The 23,022-nt window shown below is 43.8% G+C and overlaps 1 protein-coding gene across 1 annotated transcript in view; it reads right to left on the bottom strand.

Annotated features, from left to right (window-relative positions):
- Positions 1-1,039: 1,039 nt before the first annotated feature.
- The window catches only part of LOC117533087 (plexin-A2-like), a gene marked incomplete at its 5' end in the record, with an annotated part of 38,217 nt that continues 16,234 nt past the window's right edge, over positions 1,040-23,022 (bottom strand). The window contains 5 exons of the mRNA XM_034196718.1: positions 1,040-2,479; positions 8,532-8,674; positions 9,468-9,702; positions 12,380-12,523; positions 14,695-14,934. Coding sequence (XP_034052609.1) covers positions 2,207-2,479; positions 8,532-8,674; positions 9,468-9,702; positions 12,380-12,523; positions 14,695-14,934 — 1,035 coding nt within the window. The remainder of the gene's footprint in view (positions 2,480-8,531; positions 8,675-9,467; positions 9,703-12,379; positions 12,524-14,694; positions 14,935-23,022) is intronic.

Below are 23,022 nucleotides of genomic sequence, written 5' to 3'. Positions count from 1 at the left end.
TCGTGGACCACCTAACTCCACAAATATAAAAAAACACATCGTTTTTCTAGAACAGATTACAAATCGCTTGAAAATGGTACAAACAAGTGGCAACATGTGTGACGAAGGTGTTGCTCTGGGCTATATTATGCAATCACAAGTGAAACTTAAACTCGCTCCATTGTGGAGATATTCCCGCGAGAGTGCGGAAAACTTAAATGTATTTATTTATTTCAAATGTGAAATGTTACCAATATACTCACGGACCACTAGGGGGCGCTCACGGACCACCAGTAGTCCGCGGACCACACTTTGAGAAGCACTGCCCTACGGGGATGAATACAGGTCCATCTTATCTTATCTTATCTTATCTTAAATCCACGGTGAGTTAATATTAAATCGACTGGACATCGATCCCCTATTTATTCAGAGCTCCGTAAAAACAAAGCTGTCTCTGTCCGTCTGTCATAGTTCTGGAGTAATTACACAGTTTTTGACGAACATAAATATTGTTTTCTTGCATCACTTTAACATTTTACAGGGGGAAATCTGCATCTTGTTACGAGGGCGCAGCATCCCTGTTACCAAGTGTGGACAAAACCATAGGCGGAGTTTGACATTTGCGCTTGGGGGGGCAAACCTTTTTTACTGACGTCCCAACTATTGCGTGGGGTGCTATGGATACAGTAGCAATAAAGCCAGCGCTCACCGCACTGAGTATGACTTTTCCACATACGAACACAACTCGTCCCGTCATGCACGACGTACACACACACACTCATATGGCGGTCTCTCCCCCCAACAACAGTGCATTACATAACTGTAAAACTTATCATAACTGTGCACATCTTATACTTATTTGATAATTACTGTATCCCTTGGTTACTTGAACACGAAACATGATATTATTCAGATTTGTATTTTAACAATCATTTTATTACATCTATTAAAATATTGATATAAGACATATTTGTATTGGAACAGTTTTAGACGTAGTAATGCTGTAACATATTTCAGCCACTGGGGGAGGCAATGCCCCCCCTGCCGCCCCCCCCGCAAAATCCGCCTCTGGTCAAAACCCTGATATATCGATAAAATACTGCCATAAAAAGTCATTTTCTGCATGTTTTTAGTGAATAAACGATCAAATCCATACATTCTGTACACTACAGGTGAATAGGGTCAAACATTATAACTAATAGTCTCTTACGGAGAGCCACCACAGCTTGTGAGGACACTTCAGCGAGGAGATGTTTAAAGTTTTAACACTTCTCCCCCGGAAAACAAAGAGCGCTGGACACGCGGAGACGAGGAGAAACCGGAGTTACCGCCTCTGAATGTTTTATAGCCGCCGAGCCGGGAGGATAAGTGAGAGTGACACCGGCTCTGAGAGGGGAAATGCAGATGCTCCTCGTCCTGTGTTTATCTCACAATGCTGTAGCTTCACTGATGCAGAAATCCCCGTCCGTCTATATGTTCTCCTGCAGCTTTCTTTACATATTTACAGATCTATAGTATGCTCTTATCCTGAAATGAATCGAGTCGACACACTGAAACTGGTGTTAGTGAGGATTAAGGGATTTCTCTTCATATGATAATGAATCATTTGTTTGTTGTGTCTTTATGTTAATTCCTTTTCTTTCTACTTTTTAACCTTTTCAAAGTCAGAACAGAGACCTTGATTAACTTCTTTGCAGACTTGTATCCGTGTAAAAAAAGAAAGGAAGCTCATTAAGGTGATATTTAGAGTTTTTTTTACATTCCTAACCACTCAATCCAACAACATTTTAAGACTTTCCAGGCAATTCAAGCACCAAAAACAGCATACCTTGAGACATATATCAAAGATAATTACTTCTTTAGGATGCAGATGGCTAAACGTAGTATATTTTCTAACTTTAAGTTCAAAAAATACTTTTCTCATAAGGTTATTTAAGGACTTTCTCAAAGCACGGGACCAACATGCAGAAAGCACAATGTTCAATTCACTAACGTTAAGAAAATAAATAAATCAAAACAACTTATCTTTCCTTTCCTGCACAGAATATATAAACTCAAGATCTTTTTATATGACCCAGGTGTATTTATGACTATTTTCAAAAGCTTTTAAAGCCCTATTTTGACCATATTTACAACGCTATAAGTATCTCAAGGATCTGTTGAAACCCTATTAAAAGTACGCTGAAGGAACACAAATAACTTTTCCTGTATTTTAAGCCGTGGGGCCTCACCTCCGCAGCAGCAGCTTGGGATGGTTCTTGCTCTCCAGGTTGCGGTCGATCAGGTCTGACAGCAGGTGCTTCAGGACGTCGGTGGCGTACTCCAGGCGGCTCTGCAGCGCCGTCATGATGAGCGACGCCACGTTCCCGCGGTCCCTCATGGAGAAGGAGCGTTGCATCTCCAGCGTCCGGATGAAGGTGAGCAGGAACACCTTGTTGTTGATGAGCTGTCCGAACAGCTTCAGAGCTTTCTCCGTGCCCTGCTGCCCGTTACCAGACACCTGCAGGAGAACCAGAGTCAGTCATTTAGATAAGCAAGGTTTCTCTTCCTGTCGTGGTGTGTTCCCGCCTTTTGTGATTGTCTGCCTCACAGCTGATTTCAAGCTATGTTTATTAAAGTGGTGCAGTGATATTGTATATCTGTAATGGACCCTGAAGGCAGCATCTCCCTGACTCCTTGAAAAAGCCACTGTGTTTTTGGATGATGTCAGAAAATAATATCTGTGTCAAACAAACGTTTATGATACTTACACAATTTGTTGAGCAGGATAATCTCCACATATAAACACCTCTTAATGATTTCTGAAGTAAAAAGGACCTACATAAAGGAACTACAGCACGGTCACATGACTTCACGTCACCACCGCTAAGCTAAAGGTGGCTAATGTTGGGCTATAAAGGAACTACAGCACGGTCACATGACTTCACATCACCACCGCTAAGCTAAAGGTGGCTAATGTTGGGCTATAAAGGAACTACAGCACGGTCACATGGCTTCACATCACCACCGCTAAGCTAAAGGTGGCTAATGTTGGGCTATAAAGAAACTACAGCACGGTCACATGACTTCACGTCACCACCGCTAAGCTAAAGGTGGCTAATGTTGGGCTATAAAGGAACTACAGCACGGTCACATGACTTCACGTCACCACCACTAAGCTAAAGGTTGCTAATGTTGGTCTATAAAGGAATTACAGCACGGTCACATGACTTCACGTCACCACCGCTAAGCTAAAGGCGGCTAATGTTGGGCTATAAAGGAACTACAGCACGGTCACATGACTTCACGTCACCACCGCTAAGCTACAGGTGGCTAATGTTGGGCTATAAAGGAAGTACAGCACGGTCACATGACTTCACGTCACCACCGCTAAGCTAAAGGTGGCTAATGCTGGGCTATAAAGGAAGTACAGCACGGTCACATGACTTCACCTCACCACCGCTAAGCTAAAGGTGGCTAATGCTGGGCTATAAAGGAAGTACAGCACGGTCACATGACTTCACGTCACCACCTCTAAGCTAAAGGTGGCTAATGTTGGGCTATAAAGGAACTACAGCACGGTCACATGACTTCACGTCACCACCGCTAAGCTAAAGGTGGCTAATGTTGGGCGTGATGACGTTTAGTCGTCTTTTTTAGACACTTGTTAGCTTCCCCTCTGCAGCTGTGTTTTGTCTGTGTGATTAGTTCTGTCTATATACAGTATATGCCTGTAACCAGATATAGAGACAAGGAATGTGATCTTTCAAAACAGAAACACAAAATCCAGCATCACGACATTTGATTTCTACCGAGCTGAATGTGTTTTTGAAAATGTGTGTTGCTCCTCAACCTTTCTTCTTGACCTTGTCTCACCCAAAATAAAGATTTTTCCAAAACCTGGCTCATGTTTCTCTACCGGCAGACACACGGAGAGTAACTGAGAGGATCCTAATCAATTATTGACCCGCGCTGCTAAAAAGCAGTGAGTTGGCTGCCATTGCACTTTCATGTCAGATGTCAAGTAACTTCCCAGAGTAAGACGATACCAGAGAGGCACGAATCTCTTTCTCTGTGTTTCTTTGTCACTGTTTTAAAAAAGTTTGACATCTATTCTGAGGACTTGGAATGGAATATTTCGTCATTGTTGTGTGTATTTACTAAAGGGCACATTTGACGTTCTTGTACTTTACTTGAGTTTACCCATTTAATACTGCTTTATATAATATTATTTCTACACCATGATAATTGGATACACGTTCTTCAAAACTATGAAGACAACATACAGTATAATGTAATCAATTATGTTTGGGCGTTTTGACTCTAGGACCAATTTCCTTACGGGGACAATATTGTATGGTATCGTATTGTAGCGTTTCACATCGTAGCATTTCGTAGCATATCGTAGCATATCGTATTGTTACCTTGGTTGCTGATTGGCTAATGGTTACACAAGCCAAAACATCGTTATGACATCATAAAGTGGCCACAATCTGATCAGCTAATTTTCAGACAGGTTTTTATAGAAATGGATCAAAAAGAGAGAGAATCTTTGTTCCTGAAACTTTCAGAGTCTCTTTCCACAGAGGGGACACATGTTGATCTGGTAGAAGAGACATGAAGAAGAGGGGACACATGTTGATGTAGAAGCGACATGGAGAGAGGGGACACATGTTGATGTAGAAAGAGACATGAAGAGAGGGGACACATGTTGATGTAGAAGAGACATGAAGAAGGGGGACACATGTTGATGAAGAAGAGGACATGAAGAAGAGGGGATACATGTTGATGTAAGAAGAGACATGAAGAAGAGGGGACACATGTTGAGTAGAAGAGACATGAAGAAGAGGGGACACATGCTGATGTAGAAGAGACATGAATAAGAGGGGGACACATGTTGATGTAGAAGAGACATGAAGAAGAGGGGATACATGTTAATGTAGAAGAGACATGAAGAAGAGGGGGACACATGTTGATGTAGAAGAGACATGAAGAAGAGGGGACACATGTTGATGTAGAAGAGACATGAAGAAGAGGGGACACATGTTGATGTAGAAGAGACATGAAGGAGGGGACACATGTTGATGTAGAAGAGACATGAAGAAGAGGGGACACATGTTGATGTAGAAGAGACATGAAGAAGAGGGGACACATGTTGATGTAGAAGAGACATGAAGAAGAGGGGACACATGTTGATGTAGAAGAGACATGAAGAAGAGGGGACACATGTTGATGTAGAAGAGACATGAAGAAGAGGGGACACATGTTGATGTAGAAGAGACATGAAGAAGAGGGGACACATGTTGATGTAGAAGAGACATGAAGAAGAGGGGACACATGTTGATGTAGAAGAGACATGAAGAAGAGGGGACACATGTTGATGTAGAAGAGACATGAAGAAGAGGGGACACATGTTGATGTAGAAGAGACATGAAGAAGAGGGGACACATGTTGATGTAGAGAGACATGAAGAAGAGGGGACACATGTTGATGTAGAAGAGACATGAAGAAGAGGGGCACATGTTGATGTAGAAGAGACATGAAGAAGAGGGGACACATGTTGATGTAGAAGAGACATGAAGAAGAGGGGACACATGTTGATGTAGAAGAGACATGAAGAAGAGGGGACACATGTTGATGTAGAAGAGACATGAAGAAGAGGGGACACATGTTGATGTAGAAGAGACATGAAGAAGAGGGGACACATGTTGATGTAGAAGAGACATGAAGAAGAGGGACACATGTTGATGTAGAAGAGACATGAAGAAGAGGGGACACATGTTGATGTAGAAGAGACATGAAGAAGAGGGGGACACATGTTGATGTAGAAGAGACATGAAGAAGAGGGGACATATGTTGATGTAAGAAGAGACATGAGAAGAGGGGACACATGTTGATGGAGAAGAGACCATGAAGAAGAGGGGACACATTGCTGATGTAGAAGAGACATGAAGAAGAGGGGAACACATGTTGATGTAGAAGAGACATGAAGAAGAGGGGACACATGTTGATGTAGAAGAGACATGAAGAAGAGGGGACACATGTTGATGTAGAAGAGACATGAGAGAAGGGGGACACATGTTTGATGTAGAAGAGACATGAAGAAGAGGGACACATGCTGGATGTAGAAGAGCATGAAGAAGAGGGGACACATGTTGATGTAGAAGAGACATGGAGAAGAGGGACACATGTTGATGTAGAAGAGGACTATGAAGAAGAGGGGACACATGTTGATGTAGAAGAGACATGAAGAAGAGTGGATACATGTTAATGTAGAAGAGACATGGAGAAGAGGGGACACATGTTGATGTAGAAGAGACATGAAGAAGAGGGGACACATGTTGATGTAGAAGAGACATGAAGAAGAGGGGACACATGTTGATGTAGAAGAGACATGAAGAAGAGGGGACACATGTTGATGTAGAAGAGACATGAAGAAGAGGGGACACATGTTGATGTAGAAGAGACATGAAGAAGAGGGGACACATGTTGATGTAGAAGAGACATGAAGAAGAGGGGACACATGTTGATGTAGAAGAGACATGAAGAAGAGGGGACACATGTTGATGTAGAAGAGACATGAAGAAGAAGGGGACACATGGTTGATGTAGAAAGAGACATGAAGAAGAGGGGACACATGTTGATGTAGAAGAGACATGAAGAAGAAGGGGACACATGTTGATGTAGAAGAGCATGAAGAAGAGGGGACACATGTTAATGTAGAAAGAGCATGAAGAAGAGGGGACACATGTTGATGTAGAAGAGACATGAAGAAGAGGGGACACATGTTGATGTAGAGAGACATGAAGAAGAGGGGACACATGTTGATGTAGAAGAGACATGAAGAAGAGGGGACACATGTTGATGTAGAAGAGACATGAAGAAGAGGGGACACATGTTGATGGTAAGAAGAGACATGAAGAAGAGGGGACCATGTTGATGTAGAAGAGACCATGAAGAAGAGGGGACACATGTTGATGTAGAAGAGACATGAAGAAGAGGGGACACATGTTGATGTAGAAGAGACATGAAGAAGAGGGGACACATGTTGATGTAGAAGAGACATGAAGAAGAGGGGACCATGTTGATGTAGAAGAGACATGAAGAAGAGGGGACACATGCTGATGTAGAAGAGACATGAAGAAGAGGGGACACATGTTGATGTAGAAGAGACATGAAGAAGAGGGACACATGTTGATGTAGAAGAGACTGAAGAAGAGGGGACACATGTTGATGTAGAAGAGACATGAAGAAGAGGGGACACATGTTTGATGTAGAAGAGACATGAAGAAGAGGGGACACATGTTGATGTAGAAGAGACATGAAGAAGAGGGGACACATGTTGATGTAGAAGAGACATGAAGAAGAGGGGACACATGTGATGTAGAAGAGACATGAGAAGAGGGGACACATGTTAGAAGCGACATGAAGAAGAGGGGACACATGTTGATGTAGAAGAGACATGAAGAAGAGGGGACACATGTTGATGTAGAAGAGGACATGAAGAAGAGGGGACACATGTTTGATGTAGAAGAGACATGAAGAAGAGGGGACCATGTTGATGTAGAAGAGACATGAAGAAGAGGGGACACAATGTGATGTAGAAGAGACATGAAGAAGAGGGGACACATGTTGATGTAGAAGAGACATGAAGAAGAGGGGACACATGTTGATGGAGAAGAGACATGAAGAAGAGGATTTTGCACAGTAGGTGACCTTTAAGATACTATATGTCCACTAGTACTAAGAAGGGACACTTTGAGCTCCAGGGTGCAGGACAGTCTGAACTGAACCACCGCTTCATGATCCAAAGATAGAAAGATGGAGATGTATCATGACCAATCTCTCCTCCCCTGACAGTTTCCTCCACTCTGTCTGTTCCTCACAAAATAAACTCATTTCCCAGCATGCCTCTGGCCCCCGGAGGAGTGTTAACAGACACTGGAGGAGCCATCGGTCCTGAAGGAGGATCAGGAATTACTCAGTTCATTACCTCTCATCCTGCAGCCACTGGTGGATGAATTAGCTGTGAGTTGGGACCCTGTTTCCCATGCATGTCAGGTGTATATATGTGTGTGTGTGTGTGTGTGTGTGTGTGTGTGTGTGTGTGTGTGTGTGTGTGTGTGGTTTGAAGGGATAAGCACAATGCTATTTCCCCCCGTGCAGGAACTTGCTACTGCACACCGTCTCTTGTTTTTAGCCTCATTCTGACTTTCTCCTGTATTTTCTTCACTTATTGCCCCTCAGACGTCTTATTTTCAGTCCCTGGCTGCATTCAAATATTGCATTTTGTTTTTTGACAAAGTAAAAAAACAAGTTCCCCTCCACACCTGAGCTCTGCTAAGTGCCCCGATAAACATTCCTGTTGTAATCTTGCAATATACTTATTCATATAAATAGTTATCGCCCAAATAAACCGTATTTAATTTTGTCTGAATGTACATTATTTAATGTCATATTCTGTTCTTGTACATATCATATTCTATTAACATATATATAGACTTCTTGCTCTATATTACACTGTAGCTTATGTGCATATGACAATGAAACCTTTGAATCTGGAATCTCCTTACCTCCAGCTCTCTGAGCACAGGGTGGTCCTCGATGCCGGGGAACAGGACCCTCATGGCGTACGTCCTGTAGTCCAGGTGGGGGATCCCGGCCCGGTCCAGGTCGCTCGTCAGCTCGTTGATGTCCGTCTGCAGCTCGGCGAAGGCTGTGGGGGGACACAACGTTAACTCCTTAAAGGTCCCCTATTATACTGTTTGTCATCAATATGGAAGATGTGAGTACTTCTACTTTTACTCAAGTACAAGATGTGAGTACTTCTACTTTTACTCAAGTACAAGATGTGAGTACTTCTACTTTTACTCAAGTACAAGATCTGAGTACTTCTACTTTTACTCAAGTACAAGATCTGAGTACTTCTACTTTAACTCAAGTACAAGATGTGAGTACTTCTACTTTTACTCAAGTACAAGATCTGAGTACTTCTACTTTTACTCAAGTCCAAGATATGAGTACTTCTACTTTTACTCAAGTACAATATGTGAGTACTTCTACTTTTACTCAAGTACAAGATGTGAGTACTTCTACTTTTACTCAAGTACAAGATGTGAGTACTTCTACTTTTACTCAAGTCCAAGATATGAGTACTTCTACTTTTACTCAAGTACAAGATGTGAGTACTTCTACTTTTACTCAAGTCCAAGATATGAGTACTTCTACTTTACTCAAGTACAATATGTGAGTACTTCTACTTTTACTCAAGTACAAGATGTGAGTACTTCTACTTTTACTCAAGTACAAGATGTGAGTACTTCTACTTTTACTCAAGTACAAGATGTGAGTACTTCTACTTTTACTCAAGTACAATATCTGAGTACTTCTACTTTTACTACTGGCTAAAGCTGCCCCATTTACTGTTTTTTGTGACAGTTGATTAATGGGGACTGTCCACGACACTATAAACAAATACACTAAACTAAAATATTTTCTGTAACACCGACCTTCTTTGCACTCGAGGGCGACTCGTGACTCCAGGTTGTCCATCTGCATCTGCAGGCGCTTCAGCGTCAGGTCGTTTTCCCGGGACTTCCTCTTGTAGGCGATGAGGACGAGGATGACGATGATGAGGAGGAGGCCTCCGCCTGCCGCAATGCTGACGATGGCCGGGAGCGTGAGCAGGCTGTCGGACATGATGTGGACCGAGCCGGGGGAGACGTGGAGACCCCCCACCTGGACCTGAGGAGAGAGAAAAGTACAGTAAATACATTATTGTTTAATTATTTCCCTTCCAGAAGATGGTGACATCACTATGGAACACTCATGCTCCTAATGGCTAGCGCTCCAACACACTGTACGTGATACGCTAAGGGGGCGGGACATCTCTAAGTGGTTGACCAATCGCAACAGAGCCGGCCAGCTAACCAATCAGAGCAGACTCTTTAACATCAGCAGGAGAGGACTCTTTAAAGTAGAGACACTACATACTGATATACACCTGAACATCAGCAGGAGAGGACTCTTTAAAGTAGAGACACTACAAACTGATATACACCTGAACATCAGCAGGAGAGGACTCTTTAAAGTAGAGACACTACATACTGATATACACCTGAACATCAGCAGGAGAGGACTCTTTAAAGTAGAGACACTACATACTGATATACACCTGAACATCAGCAGGAGAGGACTCTTTAAAGTAGAGACACTACAAACTGATATACACCTGAACATCAGCAGGAGAGGACTCTTTAAAGTAGAGACACTACATACTGATATACACCTGAACATCAGCAGGAGAGGACTCTTTAAAGTAGAGACACTACATACTGATATACACCTGAACATCAGCAGGAGAGGACTCTTTAAAGTAGAGACACTACATACTGATATACACCTGAACATCAGCAGGAGAGGACTCTTTAAAGTAGAGACACTACATACTGATATACACCTGAACATCAGCAGGAGAGGACTCTTAAAGTAGAGACACTACATACTGATATACACCTGAACATCAGCAGGAGAGGACTCTTTAAAGTAGAGACACTACATACTGATATACACCTGAACACCAGCAGGAGAGGACTCTTTAAAGTAGAGACACTACATACTGATATACACCTGAACATCAGCAGGAGAGGACTCTTTAAAGTAGAGACACTACATACTGATATACACCTGAACATCAGCAGGAGAGGACTCTTTAAAGTAGATACACTACACACTGATATACACCTGACACCAGCAGGAGAGGACTCTTTAAAGTAGATACACTACACACTGATATACAACCTGAACATCAGCAGGAGAGGACTCTTTAAAGTAGAGACACTACATACTGATATACACCTGAAACATCAGCAGGAGAGGACTCTTTAAAGTAGAGACACTACATACTGATATACACCTGAACATCAGCAGGAGAGGACTCTTTAAAGTAGAGACACTACATACTGATATACACCTGAACATCAGCAGGAGAGGACTCTTTAAAGTAGAGACACTACAAACTGATATACACCTGAACATCAGCAGGAGAGGACTCTTTAAAGTAGAGACACTACATACTGATATACACCTGAACATCAGCAGGAGAGGACTCTTTAAAGTAGAGACACTACATACTGATATACACCTGAACATCAGCAGGAGAGGACTCTTTAAAGTAGAGACACTACATACTGATATACACCTGAACATCAGCAGGAGAGGACTCTTTAAAGTAGAGACACTACATACTGATATACACCTGAACATCAGCAGGAGAGGACTCTTTAAAGTAGAGACACTACATACTGATATACACCTGAACATCAGCAGGAGAGGACTCTTTAAAGTAGAGACACTACATACTGATATACAACCTGAACACCAGCAGGAGAGGACTCTTTAAAGTAGAGACACTACATACTGATATACACCTGAACATCAGCAGGAGAGGACTCTTTAAAGTAGAGACACTACATACTGATATACACCTGAACATCAGCAGGAGAGGACTCTTTAAAGTAGATACACTACACACTGATATACCCTGAACACCAGCAGAGAGGACTCTTTAAAGTAGATACACTACACACTGATATACACCTGAACATCAGCAGGAGAGGACTCTTTAAAGTAGAGACACTACATACTGATATACACCTGAACATCAGCAGGAGAGGACTCTTTAAAGTAGAGACACTACATACTGATATACACCTGAACATCAGCAGGAGAGGACTCTTTAAAGTAGAGACACTACATACTGATATACAACCTGAACATCAGCAGGAGAGGACTCTTTAAAGTAGAGACACTACATACTGATATACACCTGAACATCAGCAGGAGAGGACTCTTTAAAGTAGAGACACTACATACTGATATACACCTGAACATCAGCAGGAGAGGACTCTTTAAAGTAGAGACACTACATACTGATATACACCTGAACACCAGCAGGAGAGGACTCTTTAAAGTAGAGACACTGCATACTGATATACACCTGAACATCAGCAGGAGAGGACTCTTTAAAGTAGAGACACTACATACTGATATACACCTGAACATCAGCAGGAGAGGACTCTTTAAAGTAGATACACTACACACTGATATACACCTGAACACCAGCAGGAAAGGACTCTTTAAAGTAGATACACTACACACTGATATACACCTGAACATCAGCAGGAGAGGACTCTTTAAAGTAGAGACACTACATACTGATATACACCTGAACATCAGCAGGAGAGGACTCTTTAAAGTAGAGACACTACATACTGATATACACCTGGACATCAGCAGGAGAGGACTCTTTTGAGATATATTTCGCAGTACGTGAGTATATGTGTGAGTTTAGAAGCAGAAGAACCCACAGAAAAGACAGAAATAGAGAGTAAAGGAGGACGTATGGTAGGGGGGCACTGACCATGATTTTGTACTGTCCGGTGAGATTTGGGGGCTCACACAGCAGCTGGCTCTCGGACACGGTGACGGAGCAGGGGGTCTCTCCGATCAGCACCGTGTAGTTCAGCTTCACCCCTCCAGAAACCGGGGGCACCAGGTTTCTGCCCTGAGGGGGGGGGGGGGGGGGGGGGGGGGGGGGGGAGAAATTAAGAGGCAAACTCAACCCATGGCTCATTGGAGATGAAAGCCATTTTTTAAAACCCACAAAGCAAACACACACCCCTCACACACACGCACGCCTCACACACGGTGGATTACATCCCAGCTGCGGCCAAATGTGGCTCCATACTGAGATCAAACAAGGTGAGATATATAAATATACATTTCACAGAGAAATAAGGGGGGACAGCTAGCAATCCGGATGGAAAAAATTAATTAAATTCCTCAGAGAATTCTGCCAGAAACAACCCCTATAATGAGAAATACATTCAGGTGATATTTGGTGTAAATGTTGGCAACTATTTTAGAATTGGTGCAAGACTTACTCTATTATTTTTTGTCTTTGAATCAACAAAAAGTCGATTAATTATAGTCGTTTTAGTTACTCAATACTTAGTGAATTATGTCGAACAAGTCTTCTTACAACTAACCATAATGAGAAATAAAATGATATATATACCGAGCTGATTTCTCTAGTAAACTGCTAAGTATTTAAGAGTTATGCTTATTATCTAATAATCTCATTTGTTTTCTGTCACATTTCAAAGTCTTTTAGTGACCCTGTAGTCCAGATTTAGTTTCTTAAGTCAAGCTTGTATATCCTATATCCTATATCCTTCATAAGTCTTACAAGTTAGTTTGAATGTATTACAAATGCTAAGTCGTGGAAGGTAGGATTTAAGAAATAGTTTTGAAATTCGTTGAAGTCTTTTAGTCGCCTTTACTCCACATTCAGTTTTAAAAAGTGGTTGTTTTTGCTTTAAAAATGGTTTTCTCTTAAGTCTCACATGTGACACAGCTCATAGTGATCGCCCTCTCTCGCTTCCCAATCAGCCATTGGATAAAAGCCAAGTTATACAAATCAGACTGTCAATCAAATGCAGGAAATCGTGTACATTTGTGGTATAAATATAAAAAATGCTGTGCACAAAGCTGGACCATCGATATCCAGATAAAGTGACAACGACCGAACAAGAAGACGAATCTGTGTCTTGCAATGTTACGAGTGTGTTTTAACACTAGTTGAATATAACATTTTTACATGGGGTTTTTATATTTTTGTAGTTATTGTGCTTTTTATCAGGTTTTTAAATCATTGCTTTATTATTTTACTCCCATTGTGTTATTTTATATTGTATGTATTCCCTGTACAGCACTTTGGTCACCTGAGGTTGTTTTTAAATGTGTTGTATAAATAAATAAAGATTGAGATTGAATAGCACATTTTAAGACACAGAGGTAATTCAAAGTGCTTCACATAGCCATTCAACACAAAAAAAAAAAAGACAATTCATGAAAGCGATAAAATACTGGCTGGCAGCTATTTTAGATTTGGTCTTAGTCTTTAGACGAAAATGGTTATTAGTTTGTCACATTTTAGTCCTTCATAGTTTTAGTCGACGAAAACTCAAAATGTTTTAGTCCTTCATAGTTTTAGTCGATGAAAAATCATTACATTCTAGTCAACTTTTAGTCAAAATGTTTTCTCTCTTCAAACCAATTCAGTTAGGCAAATACAGGAATCTGAAATTGGAATCAAGGTGACAGCATCAAGTGTTGAAATTCGTAAAGCAACATTTCACTCTCTTAACACTTTACTTGTGTAATATCTAGGGATGGGTATCGTTAAGGTTTTTAACGGTACTACTACTCTGTGTGCATGCCGCTGCAGCGTGTCTGTTAGGTCCCGCCCCCTGCACACAGAGAGAGAGGCCTTGCCCCCTGCACACAGAGAGAGAGAGGACCCGCCCCCTGCACACAGAGAGACACAGGGAGATCGCTCTTCTGGAGTGAAGAGAGCGGAAATAATGATATTGCAAGTTGGAAACGTAAGATGCATTTTGACAGACAGACACTTGGGGGGAAATACCCTGCGTTTTGAATGTCTAATAGTCCACCATTAACACCTTAGTCCCGTCCCGTCCCGTCAACGAAAACTAAATATACATTTCGTCATCGTTTTTATGATCAAGAGTCTATTTTTAGCTCGTCATCGTCTCGTCTTAGTCGTGTAAAAAAGGTCGTTGACGAACATTTTTCGTCATAGTTTTCGTTGAGGAAATGAACACTGGCACGGTTAAAGGATCTCAGGATAGGCTGCGTTTGTGTTTCCTGTACCTTGAGAATAATGGGAGATCCAGGTTTCTGCTCCAGGACCCCCGAGGTGCTGAGGGGCTCGAACACGGGGTTGGGGTAGTACAGCAGGTTGGTGTTGTTGTAGACCAGCAGCGCCTGAACGTTATTGAAGATGAAACCAAACTCATCCGCGTGCTTCACTGAGTCCAAGGTGGGATTATACTCCGCCATCAGGGAGGGGGCGAAGCAGCTCATACAGGTGGAGTTCAACACCTTACACACCTGAGGGGGGGGAAGGGGAAGATAGAGAGTTATTCAACTGTGATCTACACATCATGGTATAACCAGAGACAGGAAGTAAACACTGAAGGGGACAGCAGGAGAAGACAGACAGGAAGTAAAGACTTAGCAGGAGAAGACAGACAGGAAGTAAACACTAAAGGGAACAGCAGGAGAAGACAGACAGGAAGTAAAGACTTAGCAGGAGAAGATAGACAGGAAGTAAAGACTTAGCAGAAGAAGACAGACAGGAAGTAAACACTAAAGGGAACAGCAGAAGAAGACAGACATGAAGTAAACACTAAAGGGAACAGCAGAAGAAGACAGACAGGAAGTAAACACTAAAGGGAACAGCAGAAGAAGACAGACATGAAGTAAACACTAAAGAGAACAGCAGAAGAAGACAAACAGGAAGTAAACACTAAAGAGAACAGCAGAAGAAGACAGACAGGAAGTTAACACTAAAGGGAACAGCAGAAGAAGACAGACAGGAAGTAAACACTAAAGGGAACAGCAGAAGAAGACATACAGGAAGTTAACACTAAAGGGAACAGCAGAAGAAGACAGACAGGAAGTAAACACTAAAGAGAACAGCAGAAGAAGACAGACAGGAAGTAAACACTAAAGGGAACAGCAGAAGAAGACAGACAGGAAGTAAACACTAAAGGGAACAGCAGAAGAAGACAGACAGGAAGTAAACACTAAAGGGAACAGCAGAAGAAGACAGACAGGAAGTAAACACTAATGGGAACAGCAGAAGAAGACATACAGGAAGTAAAACACTAAAGGGAACAGCAGAAGAAGACAGACAGGAAGTAAACACTAAAGAGAACAGCAGAAGAAGACAGACATGAAGTAAACACTAAAGAGAACAGCAGAAGAAGACAGACAGGAAGTAAACACTAATGGGAACAGCAGAAGAAGACAGACATGAAGTAAACACTAAAGAGAACAGCAGAAGAAGACAGACAGGAAGTAAACACTAAAGAGAACAGCAGAAGAAGACATACAGGAAGTAAACACTAAAGGGAACAGCAGAAGAAGACAGACAGGAAGTAAACACTAAAGGGAACAGCAGAAGAAGACAGACATGAAGTAAACACTAAAGAGAACAGCAGAAGAAGACAGACAGGAAGTAAACACTAATGGGAACAGCAGAAGAAGACATACAGGAAGTTAACACTAAAGGGAACAGCAGAAGAAGACAGACAGGAAGTAAACACTAATGGGAACAGCAGAAGAAGACAGACAGGAAGTAAACACTAAAGGGAACAGCAGAAGAAGACAAACAGGAAGTAAACACTAAAGGGAACAGCAGAAGAAGACAGACAGGAAGTAAACACTAAAGAGAACAGCAGAAGAAGACAGACAGGAAGTAAACACTAAAGGGAACAGCAGAAGAAGACAAACAGGAAGTAAACACTAAAGGGAACAGCAGAAGAAGACAAACAGGAAGTAAACACTAAAGGGAACAGCAGAAGAAGACAGACAGGAAGTAAACACTCAAGTTGTTTTCCTTTATCTCGCTGCAAAATAAAAAGCTGAAGTGTTATAAAGTTAGTTTGAACCTAAAGTGAGACATTCACTGAAACACATCGGCATCAACGCGACCCCGGCACGGAGCGTGTAATTGGCAGATAAAATCCTCAGAGCAAAGGATTTATCACCTGTCGTTAAATCCGTCGTTATTGGAGAGGAAGCCTCCGTAAATAAGTGGCAGAAAAACACGGGAGAGGACGGAGGCATGGCCGCCGGTGGAGGCTGAGCTACGAGTCTTTTATTACTTCTTCTCTGCCGTTTCCCCCCCCCCCCGAGCACAGAGCTGTCCTCCATCAGACCTGAGGCCTGGAGCATTGATCGCTGCTCCTCCCAGCTCGCTCTCAGGGGAGAAACTTCATTAGAGGTAAATATCTTCAAAGCTGCTGCGACCACCAGCCTCCAACCTGTTGTGTGCAGCCCGGAGATCAATGAAGACTCTCTGGCATGGTTTAGAGGAGGAGGAGGAGGAGGAGGAGGAGGAGGAGGAGGAGGAGGAGGAGGAGGAGGAGGAGGAGGAGGAGGAGGAGGAGGAAGAGGAGGAGGAAGAGGAGTAGCTGACACGTGCAAACTCATCACAAAGCAAACGCTGGAAGTGTGCGATACTTTTTAGTGTGTGCGTCACTCTTTAGTGTCCCCTGGTCTCCCAGCTGTGTGCGTAACTTTTCAGTGTCCCCTGGTCTCCCAGTTGTGATCGTCACTTTTAGTGTCCCCTGGTCTCCCAGCTGTGTGCGTCACTATTTTGTGTCCCCTGGTCTCCCAGCTGTGTGCGTCACTATTTAGTGTCCCCTGGTCTCCCAGCTGTGTGCGTCACTATTTAGTGTCCCCTGGTCTCCCAGCTGTGTGCGTAACTTTTTAGTGTCCCCTGGTCTCCCAGTTGTGATCGTCACTTTTTAGTGTCCCCTGGTCTCCCAGCTGTGTGCGTCACTATTTCGTGTCCCCTGGTCTCCCAGCTGTGTGCGTCACTATTTAGTGTCCCCTGGTCTCCCAGCTGTGTGCGTCACTATTTACTGTCCCCTGGTCTCCCAGCTGTGTGCGTCACTTTTTAGTGTCCCCTGGTCTCCCAGCTGTGTGCGTCACTTTTTAGTGTCCCCTGGTCTCCCAGCTGTGTGTGTCACTTTTTAGTGTCCCCTGGTCTCCCAGCTGTGTGCGTCACTCTTTAGTGTCCCCTGGTCTCCCAGCTGTGTGCGTCACTATTTAGTATCCCCTGGTCTCCCAGCTGTGTGCGTCACTTTTTAGTGTCCCCTGGTCTCCCAGCTGTGTGCGTCACTTTTTAGTGTCCCTTGGTCTCCCAGCTGTGTGCGTCACTCTTTAGTGTCCCCTGGTCTCCCAGCTGTGTTCGTCACTCTTTAGTGTCCCCTGGTCTCCCAGCTGTGTGCGTCACTCTTTAGTGTCCCCTGGGTCTCCCAGCTGTGTGCGTCAATCTTTAGTGTCCCCTGGTCTCCCAGCTGTGTGCGTCACTCTTTAGTGTCCCCTGGTCTCCCAGCTGTGTGCGTCACTCTTTAGTGTCCCCTGGTCTCCCAGCTGTGTGCGTCACTCTTTAGTGTCCCCTGGTCTCCCAGCTGTGTGCGTCACTCTTTAGTGTCCCCTGGTCTCCCAGCTGTGTGCGTCACTCTTTAGTGTCCCCTGGTCTCCCAGCTGTGTGTGTCAATCTTTAGTGTCCCCTGGTCTCCCAGCTGTGTGCGTCACTCTTTAGTGTCCCCTGGTCTCCCAGCTGTGTGCGTCACTCTTTAGTGTCCCCTGGTCTCCCAGCTGTGTTCGTCACTCTTTAGTGTCCCCTGGTCTCCCAGCTGTGTGCGTCACTCTTTAGTGTCCCCTGGTCTCCCAGCTGTTGTGCGTCAATCTTTAGTGTCCCTGTCTCCCAGCTGTGCGCGTCACTCTTAGTGTCCCCTGGTCTCCCAGCTGTGTGCGTCACTCTTTAGTGTCCCCTGGTCTCCCAGCTGGTGCGTCACTCTTTAGTGTCCCCTGGCTCCCAGCTGTGTGCGTCACTTTATAGTGTCCCCTGGTCTCCCAGCTGTGTTCGTCACTCTTTAGTGTCCCCTGGTCTCCCAGCTGTGTGCGTCACTCTTTAGTGTCCCCTGGTCTCTCCCAGCTGTGTGCGTCAATCTTAGTGTCCCCTGGTCTCCCAGCTGTGTGCGCACTCTTTAGTGTCCCCTGGTCTCCCAGCTGTGTGCGTCACTCTTTAGTGTCCCCTGGTCTCCCAGCTGTGTGCGTCACTCTTTAGTGTCCCCTGGTCTCCCAGCTGTGTGCGTCACTCTTTAGTGTCCCCTGGTCTCCCCAGCTGTGTGCATCACTCTTTAGTGTCCCCTGGTCCTCCCAGCTGTGTGCGTCACTCTTTAGTGTCCCCTGGTCTCCCAGCTGTGTGCGTCACTCTTTAGTGTCCCCTGGTCTCCCAGCTGTGTGTGTCAATCTTTAGTGTCCCCTGGTCTCCCAGCTGTGTGCGTCACTCTTTAGTGTCCCCTGGTCTCCCAGCTGTGTGCGTCACTCTTTAGTGTCCCCTGGTCTCCCAGCTGTGTTCGTCACTCTTTAGTGTCCCCTGGTCTCCCAGCTGTGTGCGTCACTCTTTAGTGTCCCCTGGTCTCCCAGCTGTGTGCGTCAATCTTTAGTGTCCCCTGGTCTCCCAGCTGTGTGCGTCACTCTTTAGTGTCCCCTGGTCTCCCAGCTGTGTGCGTCACTCTTTAGTGTCCCCTGGTCTCCCAGCTGTGTGCATCACTCTTTAGTGTCCCCTGGTCTCCCAGCTGTGTGCGTCACTTTATAGTGTCCCCTGGTCTCCCAGCTGTGTTCGTCACTCTTTAGTGTCCCCTGGTCTCCCAGCTGTGTGCGTCACTCTTTAGTGTCCCCTGGTCTCCCAGCTGTGTGCGTCAATCTTTAGTGTCCCCTGGTCTCCCAGCTGTGTGCGTCACTCTTTAGTGTCCCCTGGTCTCCCAGCTGTGTGCGTCACTCTTTAGTGTCCCCTGGTCTCCCAGCTGTGTGCATCACTCTTTAGTGTCCCCTGGTCTCCCAGCTGTGTGCGTCACTCTTTAGTGTCCCCTGGTCTCCCAGCTGTGTGCGTCACTCTTTAGTGTCCCCTGGTCTCCGTTGTGTTCTGAGCTTCTTGCAGCGTCTGGTTTCTGCAGCTCCTCATGTCTCCTCGAGTCGCTGAATGTCCTCTAAAAGCTGCATGTGTTGTCAAGTTGCTGAAGAGGTTTCTTCATGTGTTTTGGCAACATTTGATATCTGCATGGTTTCTGAAGGTGCAGCTCGTTTCTCCTTATGGAAATGTTTTGGGCCACCGTATGTACCGGCCTCCTTTACTCAGTTTCCAACTCTATTATACAGGCTTTGGAGTTTTCACCATGTGATGCATTGAATCTAACATGAACTAATTTGCATACGTGTGCATGACTTTAGGCGGCAACTAACAATTATTTGATTTATTGATTAAGTATTACTGACATAACAGTTTCTCTTACACAATTCCTTATATAGCTAAAAGCTGGCGTATATATCATCCCTTCTCTTCTTGAGATTAATGTATTTTATGATGCATGGTCCTAATAAATGTCACATGCTTGCACACTCTGCAAAAGCTTCCTCTGGTTTTTCTGACATGTCTCTTTAGCTTACTTTACAGTCTACACTAGAGCATGAAAGGAGTGGAAAAGATAAGCCTTTTTATAAATAGCAGCAGGAACGGATAGGACTCCTGAGACACTTTCACACAGTTTACTTCTCTGAACTCTCTCTCGCTGTGAGCCACAGAAGTCACTGAACTGCTAAAAAAAAGAAGAGAAACAAATATGTTTTCATCAGTAATTGATAGTTAATTTAATAAGCTGAGCTGCTTTACAGCCAGGTTGTAAGTAGTGGTTATTTGAGTTACTGTTGCCTTTCTAAAATCCCAGTAGACCGGCCCGTCTGGCACCAACAACCAGGCCACGTTAAAAATCACTTAAATCCACTTTCTTTCCTCTTACTGACGCTCTGTTGGAACTTCACCGGGTCATCTTCACCATGTCTACATGCATTGATTTGCTGCCATGTGATTGGCTGATTATATATTTGCGTTAACGAGCAGAGGAACAGGTGTATCTGATAGTAAAGTGGCCAGTCAGTGTATTTGTGTTTGTTTGACTTGATTGACTGTGGCGCAGTGGTCTGTGCATCCGATCATCAGATCAAGGGGGAGTGTTGGGGAACTCCAGTTCGAAACCCGCTCCCGCCGCCACTGCGTCAGGCTGTTGTGTCCTTGGGCAAGACACTTCACCCGGATTTGCTCCTGTGGGTAATGTCCACAGTACATGTATAATACCAATGTGTACTTGTAAAAGCGCCTCGATGACCTCGAGGCGTGAAGATGGACGGTGTGGCGCTGTGCAATGATCATCAGATCAAGGGGTGGAACCCGCCGCTGCTGCGTCTGTAAAGCCGGTGTGTCCTTGGGCACTTCACCTGAACTTGCTCCTGTGGGTATTGTCCACAGTATCTGACCATTGCATGTATAATATATGTGTAATGTGTGTATATGTAAAGCGCTTTGAGTCATTGAAAAAGCGCTATAATAAATGGAAGGAATTATTATTAATTATTATTAATTATGAAGAAACGCTAAAGTCTCTGCTAACAGGGTTACTAATAAAAACACAATGAAGTATTTTATATTGAAATAAAGGGCATTGTGTTTTCTCATAATCATTTATACGAGTTACTGCCTCCTCCATTACATTCCTAGCAGAATGCTGCAAATACAGTCATGATTTTACCCTGTTTTCCAATCCAAATCTTTCTATTTTCAACCAGAAAAATCCAGTCTTTTGCCAAATAAACAGGAGAACATGGACTCCTTGGGGCCGTGTGCAGAGAGCAGCTCCCCACTGCTCAGCATTGATGAAGTGAACGAGGTCGGCAGATAGAAAATAATTGGAAACTTGGCCTCATCCGTCTCCTCTCGGCAGCGCAGGATACAGTCTGGGTGTTTTAAGGCGGTAACACTGTGAACCTTCTGGCTGAACACATTCCCAGCATGCATTGCTGCAGCCCACACACCAACACTCACAGGTCTCTGGACTGAGGGAGAAGATGGACTGTGGAGAAGTGTGTAGGAGAAATGTGAGGAGGTCACATGGTCAGAGGTCATGTGGAGGCTCCTCTCTGGTACTTTGTTATTCCTACACTGAGTCTGTTCTCCTGCTGCTGCTGCTGCACTGCTCACACTGACTTTACATTTCAAGTTGGCCTCCGATACGTCCACTTATACGGCGTGAAAATATAAAAAGCATCAGCAGGAGAGGACTCTTTAAAGTAGAGACACTACATACTGATATACACCTGAACATCAGCAGGAGAGGACTCTTTAAAGTAGAGACACTACATACTGATATACACCTGAACATCAGCAGGAGAGGACTCTTTAAAGTAGAGACACTACATACTGATATACACCTGAACATCAGCAGGAGAGGACTCTTTAAAGTAGAGACACTACATACTGATATACACCTGAACATCAGCAGGAGAGGACTCTTTAAAGTAGAGACACTACATACTGATATACACCTGAACATCAGCAAGAGAGGACTCTTTAAAGTAGAGACACTACATACTGATATACACCTGAACATCAGCAGGAGAGGACTCTTTAAAGTAGAGACACTACATACTGATATACACCTGAACATCAGCAGGAGAGGACTCTTTAAAGTAGAGACACTACATACTGATATACACCTGAACATCAGCAGGAGATGACTCTTTAAAGTAGAGACACTACATACTGATATACACCTGAACATCAGCAGGAGAGGACTCTTTAAAGTAGAGACACTACAAACTGATATACACCGGAACATCAGCAGGAGAGGACTCTTTAAAGTAGAGACACTACATACTGATATACACCTGAACATCAGCAGGAGAGGACTCTTTAAGTAGAGACACTACATACTGATATACACCTGAACATCAGCAGGAGAGGACTCTTTAAAGTAGAGACACTACATACTGATATACACCTGAACATCAGCAGGAGAGGACTCTTTAAAGTAGAGACACTACATACTGATATACACCTGAACATCAGCAGGAGAGGACTCTTTAAAGTAGAGACACTACATACTGATATACACCTGAACATCAGCAAGAGAGGACTCTTTAAAGTAGAGACACTACATACTGATATACACCTGAACATCAGCAGGAGAGGACTCTTTAAAGTAGAGACACTACATACTGATATACACCTGAACATCAGCAGGAGAGGACTCTTTAAAGTAGAGACACTACAAACTGATATACACCGGAACATCAGCAGGAGAGGACTCTTTAAAGTAGAGACACTACATACTGATATACACCTGAACATCAGCAGGAGAGGACTCTTTAAAGTAGAGACACTACATACTGATATACACCTGAACATCAGCAGGAGAGGACTCTTTAAAGTAGAGACACTACATACTGATATACACCTGAACATCAGCAGGAGAGGACTCTTTAAAGTAGAGACACTACATACTGATATTCACCTGAATATCAGCAGGAGAGGACTCTTTAAAGTAGAGACACTACATACTGATA

The sequence above is a fragment of the Gymnodraco acuticeps genome, unplaced genomic scaffold, assembly GCF_902827175.1.
Source record: "Gymnodraco acuticeps unplaced genomic scaffold, fGymAcu1.1, whole genome shotgun sequence".
Classification (NCBI taxonomy): domain Eukaryota; kingdom Metazoa; phylum Chordata; class Actinopteri; order Perciformes; family Bathydraconidae; genus Gymnodraco; species Gymnodraco acuticeps.
Note: the sequence above shows the minus strand (reverse complement) of the source record. Positions and strands in the feature narration are given on the sequence as shown.